Source organism: Hyperolius riggenbachi, chromosome 7, assembly GCF_040937935.1.
Source record: "Hyperolius riggenbachi isolate aHypRig1 chromosome 7, aHypRig1.pri, whole genome shotgun sequence".
Classification (NCBI taxonomy): Eukaryota; Metazoa; Chordata; class Amphibia; order Anura; family Hyperoliidae; genus Hyperolius; species Hyperolius riggenbachi.
The window spans coordinates 61,568,580-61,576,551 of record NC_090652.1 but is presented as its reverse complement, the minus strand read 5'-3'; the positions used below and the strand labels follow the sequence as shown (position 1 = coordinate 61,576,551).

General features: G+C 41.8%; 1 protein-coding gene across 2 annotated transcripts in view; it reads left to right on the top strand.

Moving 5' to 3' along the window:
• Window positions 1-256: 256 nt before the first annotated feature.
• LOC137525527 (uncharacterized) overlaps window positions 257-7,972 on the top strand; it is a 79,309-nt gene continuing 71,593 nt past the window's right edge. Inside the window, exons 1-2 of one of the 2 annotated variants that reach the window (XM_068246653.1) lie at window positions 257-342; window positions 3,378-3,659. In XM_068246653.1, the coding sequence (XP_068102754.1) occupies window positions 3,380-3,659 (280 nt within the window). In that variant the 5' untranslated portion in view covers window positions 257-342; window positions 3,378-3,379. Of the gene's footprint in view, window positions 343-3,374; window positions 3,660-7,972 lie in introns of both variants that reach the window. The other variant, XM_068246654.1, reaches the window with a different exon arrangement.

The window sequence follows — 7,972 nt, the reverse complement described above, 5'->3', positions numbered from 1 at the left end:
AATGCATAATCCCAATCGCAATTGATGAATAATCGCTTGCGTTTGCATTAGGCGATTACTGGTGGAAAAGAGCACTAAAAGCACTGCAGTGGCACATGAACTTTCCCTTAGTATGTACTTTGTTCCCGCTCTTTCAGGCTGCCTGTAAATTGCTGCACTTTGCTTTATGAAACACACTGAAGTCTTCCTGCTCCTCCCTCCTCCTCCTGTGCTCTGAGCTGGGTGCTCTCTCTGTGCTTTCACTTTCACTATCCTCTGTCCAATATACGCCATACAGGGGACACTGGAAGAGGAAGACAAGAGGTTCAGGAAATCTACAGGACCGGACGCCTGGCTGATGTGGTAAGGGGTGAAGAGGGAGAGCACAGGGAGATAATAGTAACAGGACACAGAGAGGAGCAGTGGGAGATACAGAGAGGTGGGGAACTGTCAGTAACACACAGGGATGTAGGAAGACACACAGTGTAGCAGAGTGACATGCAGCATTAGTCAACCTCTTGGTAGTAAGTTGCACAGCCCACACAGGAAACATAAAGAAACAGCCAGTGTTAAAAAAAATAAATACAGGAAATAATAGAAGATGGTTCCCATAAGGCTCGGAACAAATTTGGGGACTATTCCGTTAGCCCGGCACAACCACTAGGTGGTGTTAATTACTGTTCCCCCTCCAGGCCGCCATGGATAGAAGGGAAAGATGTAACTCTGCTGCCAGCGTGCGCCCGGCTAACGGAATAGAACCCAAATTTGTAATAATGGTTACCCAAAACAAACTTTGACTATGACTATCATTCATAAAAGTAGTGCGATAAAAAAAATCTGGGAGGGAAAATACCGCATTCGGTATTTTAGACTTCTGTGTGCTAATTCATAAACATTTTAACAGCTGAGGTAGAAATGCGGTATTTTCCCAAACTGAGCTGTCGGTATGAGGAATGTAAGCTGTCGGAGTTGAGCGGCTGGCTGATTTGTTACATTCCTGTTCCGCAGAGAAAGCAATAAAAGGGGCATCCCCAACCCAACTTCCCTTTAGATGTGCATGTGTGGTTAAACTGCCTCTCCTTGCCCTGAATCTGCTCTATCTATCTATTATGCTACATACACACTTGAAAGATCTTAGACCAATTTCACCACCTTCCATGTAGTATGAGAGCCATACCTACACAGTCTATTCTATGGAGCTGAACTCCCCATCAGATAGAAATCTTGTAGGCTGTCAAATCAACCTCACATTCATTGGCCAGGAATCGAACCCAGGTCAACTACTTGGAAGGCAGCTATGCTCACCCCTATACCACCAACGCTACATGCTGAAGCCAGCCTAGCATGTACCATTGTGATATACCCAAGAGAAAAATGAGCTTGCTTATTTGCCTAATTTGCTAGATGAAAGCAGTGGGACACATGGTGATACTGCTTACAAGTTTCAATTCAAGACTTCAGAAAGATCATGTGCCCCCCTGGATGATGCTGGTGTAACACACACAGTAAAGGACAGCAATTTGAAGTCTGGAAGATTCCAGTGCAAGGGTGGGAAGGATGAAAAGCTAGGTGGCCATGCAACCATTCCTGCTAAACTAAAGCTTATTTGTGTCTTACAACTCATTGACTTAAGACTTTACCAAATCCAATGCTCCAATATGGGGAAGCTTTTCTGTTTTTTTGTTTGTTTGTTTGTTTGTTTTAAGTGTGGTGTCACAGTTCACCCATCTCTTCAACTACAAGAAAGGCCCAGGAGTAGTCTTAGCTACCGTAATATCTATGTTACGGCAGGGCCCTTATTACACTTTCTCTTACAGGGCTATGGAAACCGTTTTGCCCATGCGATAAAGCGAGGTGTAAAAATGAAATCATGTCTAGCAGAGGATGGTTTTGATCCATCAACCTCTGGGTTATGGGCCCAGCACACTCCTGCTGCACCACTCTGCTTACGTTTGTATGCAATCTTCAAGTTTAAGAAGGGTACATAAGTTGAAATAGTTACTACTATCTATGTTACAGCAAGGCCCTAATGACACTTTCTTTTACGGGGCTATGGCCACCGATTGGCCCATGTGGTAAAGCAAGGTGTAAAAGCCAAAGTACACCTAGCAGAGGATGGTTTTGATCCATTGACCTCTGGGTTATGGGCTCAGCACGCTTCCGCTGCGCCACTCTGCTGCCATACAGCAGGTGCTTCGTTGTAGGAAAAAGTGAGTGAGACCGCTTAGCCGTACTGAAAAATGGGCACTCCTTTGCCTACTTCTTTCTGGCCTTTGTCATCATGAAAGGATCATAGAAATATATGTAGAAATTTGATATATACAGGTTTTGTTTAAAGTGGCGTTAAACTTGTTGGAGCAGACTTGTTTCCTCCCTCCACAAGACACACATGCATCTACATAAAATCGTTTAGCAACAACTGTGTGCACAGTCTCTGTGGTGCAATCAGTAAGCGTGTTCGGCTGTTAACAGAAAGGTTGGTGGTTCAAGCCCAGAGCGAGAAGGAGATGATTCTACATGGCTATGTGGGGTTCTCTTTGGACAACTGTTAAATGCAAAAGGCAAGGCTGTCCCTGGGTGGCCTTGATCCACCAACCTTTCGGTTAACAGCTGATTGTGCCACAGAGACTGTGCATGCAGTTGCTGTTGAATTATTTTATGGGGATGTATGTGTGTCTTTTGGAGGGAGGAAGTAAGTCTGCTCCAAGAAGTTTCAGCATGTAGTGTTGGTGGCATAGTGGTGAGCATAGCTGCCTTCCAAGCAGCTGACCTGGGTTCAATTCCTGGCCAATGTATGTCAGCTGGCTTTTGACATCCTACAAATCCCTGGAAGACAAGATCCCTGGAGGAGGAGGAGGGAGGAGCTGTTGTGGGGTGCTATTTTAGGAATAAGAATCAGCCAGGAGCAAGCTAACAAGCTTACAAGAGCCTAACTAATCTTTCCCTATGAGAGTCCGCCAGCAGCTTTCCCTTCACTAATTACTGCAGGGACAGACTGTAATGGCCGGCGCTGCCTGCAGATGCCAACCTCACCAGGTCGGCAACTTCTGCGTCTGTGCGAGCGCACGGCTGTGCTGCTCCCGATCAGTGGCCTGGAGCGCTCTGCACAGGCGCAAAAGATGCCGACCTGGCGAGGTTTGCATCTAAAACGGAGGGTATCCCTGGACAGCGGAGCTGCGGCGAGGGACATATCCACTTCCAGGGGCAGGGGGAAGCCCGAGGTAAGTGGTTTTTTTTTCAGACTTTTCCTTTAAGGTCTGAGGGTGAAGTGAGTAAGAAGTTGCAAATAGGTGAATAAGGAGAGATTGGGCTTTTCAGGGGAATGGGGGGAGAATGATTATATGAGTGCCATTGTTATAGTAGATAAAGCTCAGTTTCCCTTTGATTGTCCCCAGCAGGGATGGATGTGATCCAAAGTTACCGAAGACCCCAGAAGGATGTGGGGATATTCTCCCGCTCTGCGGAAGGGGACTACGCCTGGTTACGTGATGGAATAGCAAAACACTGCACGGTACGCCCAGTCTACATCTCCAACAATAATCAACGCATGCTGAACCAAGAGGCCTGCCAGTGCATGTTTGCCATATTGTACCACACCAAACACCGAGGCCGAGTCAACATCACAGACGTTACTGATTCTCTGTATGATGAGGAGATACACATGCTTTCTGATGTGCTTGGTAAGATAACCTTAAATTATACCTAAACTGCTTGGCGTAAGTTATACACAAAACAGCCTTCAGTTGTTCACTGTTTTTTCATTGCTTCCCACCCTTTCCCTATCCCTAGGGAGAACTGTTGACTTTACATTAATTGCAATAAAGCATTATAATGCTAAAGGAGGTTGCTCCTCATTTCCCCTCCTTGGCTTAGACTGCGTGCAGCCTTTGTGTGTAGTATATTCTACCCAAACACTGCCAGCCTCATTCACAACACTTTGCCTGGGAAACCCCATACTTTTCATACTCTGCCTTTAGGGCTCATTCACATTAGGGGCATTTTTGCCGTTTTTTCAAGCGCAGGCGATTTTCTAAATTGTCCCTAAAGATGCTTGTGCAATGATTCTCTATGAGAGAGTTTACATCTGAGCGGTTTGTTTCCGATCCGCTCAGCAAAGCGGTGCCTGGACCATTTTTGTTGCAATTTTGCCTCAATAGAAGGTACAGGAAAAACTCAAAACGTTCACAAAATCGCTTTGTGCAGCGATTCCATTTGCGTTTTTAAGAATAAATATATTGTATTTATTCTTTTCCGGGTCAAAGAGTTCACTTCCTGGCTGACGTCAGGGAGTGAATTTAAAAACCGCCCTGGAAAAGCTTTTAGAAAATCGCTTTTAACAAAAACGCAGCGTGCAATGGAGCGCCGGGAGGCACTAAAAAAAAGCGCACAAAAATGCTAAATGCTTGCGGTTTTTTTTTTTGTTTTTTGGTGTGAATGAGGTCTTACACCCTCCCAACATGTAAGGGTTGGTTCACATTCCAAATAGGATGCACACGTGTTCTATTGATCGCATTACAAGCCTCGCTATGGGCACTTCCTCCTTCCGGCTTGTGTGAGGCTTGTAATGCGATGAATAGGACGCGTGTGCATTCTATTTGGAGAGCAGGGAAGGACGCAGCCTTATGGGTAAATAACCCCTTATGTCCCCGCTCCACACCTGCGGTAATTAATGCTCATTTAAATCACGAATACGAGTGCTTAGGCATTTGGATTTACTTGTAAGAGCATCCCTAATTATGTTTCTTTCTTGGTTTGTGTTTTTAATTATTATTATTTTTATTTGTTATCATGAAAAAGGAGTTAGAAACTTTCAGGAGGTAGTATTGCTGTCTGCATCCCCCATTGGCCGTATTTGCACTCACTTCCTGTCTCTTGGACTACTGTTGAGCTCTGTGACTTGAAAACAGATACGGTAATTCCAAGGACAGGAAGTGAGAGGCTGCCAATGAAAACTAGTCAGGGATTCTAACTCTTCCTCGCTCTACAGCAAAAACAAAATGTATTCTGTCTAGTCAGGATCTGAAATAAATTCTTATAGATGGTTCCCATCTGTGATTTCAAATCCAGCAGAGGCTGTAAGCCCTTATCTTACTAACCAAAGTTTCAGTCAGTTTTTCCTGAGATTGGATTTTTTCAGTCTCTATATAATACTTGTATCCCAAAACCTTGAACTCAGTTTTATTACTAGTGCCTGGTGATCACATGGTGCAGAAACATAGAAACAGGAAATCAGACATTTTCAGTAATTTCTGTGGAGCACCAAATCTCTGTATTGTATCTTAAAGAGGAACTCCAGTGAAAATAATGTAATAAAAAAAGTGCTTCATTTTTACAATAATTATGTATAAAATGATTTAGTCAGTGTTTGCTCATTGTAAAATCTTTCCTCTCCCAGATTCATATTCTGACATTTATTACATGGTGACATTGTTACTGTGGGCAGGTTATTTGGCTGCTCCTAGCTGTTCTGTCTGTTACAGACAGCTAATAACAGCTATTTCCTGTCTGTGAACATTGTTACATTGTAGCAGTTTGCCAGCAGTACCGCGGTATTCAGAGGTTCTTGTGGGAGGGGTTTCAGCACAAAATCAGTCACACAGCGCCCCCTGATGGTCTGTTTGTTAAAATCATTGTATTTCTCATGTAAAATGGGGTATCAGCTACTGATTGGGATAAAGTTCAATTCTTGGTTGGAGTTTCTCTTTAAAGAATCTCTGTAAAGCATCACATCTTAATGATCTCTGCAGAGAACCACATTTCAGTTAATCGTTATAGAGCGCCAAATTGAAGGGATATTTGTAGGCCTCTTGCACACTACATGTGATTCCATTTCATTTTTTATACAATCAGATTTTTGATACACAAATACGATTTTTTTTAATAAAAAGCGTACCAGCAGGAAGTACTTATTTAAATTGAATCTTATAAAAAAACTGAATCGCATGTAGTGTGCAAAAGGCCTGAATGTCTGTAGAGTACCAAATCTCAGTAATTATCTGTATTGCACTAAATCTAATGAATCTTTGTAGAACATCAAATCTCAAGGATAACTCAAGAGCACCAGATCCATGTGATCTCTGTAAATCACCAAACTTCAGTGAGTCTCTGCAGAGCACCACATGTCAGTGAATCTCTTGTATTGTGCCAAATCTCAGTGAATCTCTGTATTGTGCCAAATCTCAGTGAATCTCTGTATTGTGCCAAATCTCAGTGAATCTCTGTATTGTGCCAAATCACAGTGAATCTCTGTATTGTGCCAAATCACAGTGAATCTCTGTATTGTGCCAAATCACAGTGAATCTCTGTATTGTGCCAAATCACAGTGAATCTCTGTATTGTACTAAATCTCAGTGAATCTCTGTATTGTGCTAAATCTCAGTGAATCTCTGTATTGTGCTAAATCTCAGTGAATCTCTGTATTGTGCTAAATCTCAGTGAATCTCTGTATTGTGCCAAGTCGCTGTGAATCTCTGTTTTGTGCCAAATCACAGTGAATTTCTGTATTGCGCTAAATCACGTTGAATATCTGCATTGTGGCAAAATCTCAGTGAATCTCTGTAGTGTGCTAAATCTCCGTGAATCTCTGTATTGTGCCAAATCATTCACAGTGAGTCTCTGTATTGTGCTAAATCTCAGTGAATCTCTGTATTGTGCCAAATCATTCACAGTGAGTCTCTGTGTTGTACTAAATCTCAGTGAATCTCTGTATTGTGCCAAATCATTCACAGTGAGTCTCTGTGTTGTGCTAAATCTCAGTGAATCTCTGTATTGTGCCAAATCATTCACAGTGAGTCTCTGTGTTGTGCTAAATCTCAGTGAATCTCTGTATTGTGCCAAATCATTCACAGTGAGTCTCTGTGTTGTGCTAAATCTCAGTGAATCTCTGTATTGTGCCAAAATGCAATGAATCTCTGCATTGTGGCAAAATCTCAGTAAATCTCTGCATTGTGGCAAAATCTCAGTGATACTTTGCATATTACAAAATCTTAGTGAATCTCTGCATTTTGGCAAAAGCTCAGTGAATCTCTGTATTGTGCCAAATCACAATGAATCTCTGTATTGTGCTGAATATCAGTGAATCTCTGCATTGTGGAAAAATCGCAATAAATCTCTGCATTGTGGCAAAATCTCAGTGAATCTCTGTATTGTGGCAAAATCTCAGTGAATCTCTGCATTGTGGCAAAATCGCAATGAATCTCTGTATTGTGGCAAAATCTCTGTAAATCTCTGCATTGTGGCAAAATCTCTGTGAATCTCTGAAAAGGGAGTATAGCATTGTAAATGAATGAGAGAATAGACGCTCGTGCTTTGTATATTTTTATTTCTCTCCACCTCTCCGCATCTGCGATATATAATTTATAATTCTCACTATCTTTACTTCCAAAGAAGTTTATTGAAAGAGAAAGCCAATAAAAAAAAAAAAAAAAAAAAAAAAACTTTAAGCATAATACAGAATTTAGGTTTTCTTAAATAGCATGTGCCATAGTGGCTTGCAAGGACTATTTAAAACATCAAATTAAACAAAGGTAACAAAGGCATTGTCAAAGAATAACGAAATAGACCTGAAGTCCTAGTTGTGAATTAGCAAAGGCCAGTTACAAAGTAAACCACCTAGGCAAATTAGCCTACTTGTAAGAATACTGAAAAAATCATAAAGAACATTGGTGACCAAACATAAAAAAAACGCAAAACAGTAGATGAGAAAATAGGTATTGGCAGATAAGGTACAACAGGACAGGGAATCTTATTAAGATATCCTGGGATACCAGGTAAAAGGGGATCTTGAAGGGTAATGCAAATGAAAATAGAGGGAATAGCAGGGGCATCATATGCCCAACCTACTTAGTACCGGCAATACTATCTCAGAAAGAAAACAAACACATATATAAGTAGATAAATACTTGCTCTACTTAACTTATGTATTGCACTGTCCACGTTTTGATTTTAGTGATTTTTCTATAGCAGAAAAGAGAATCCTTAGGATTTTCCATGT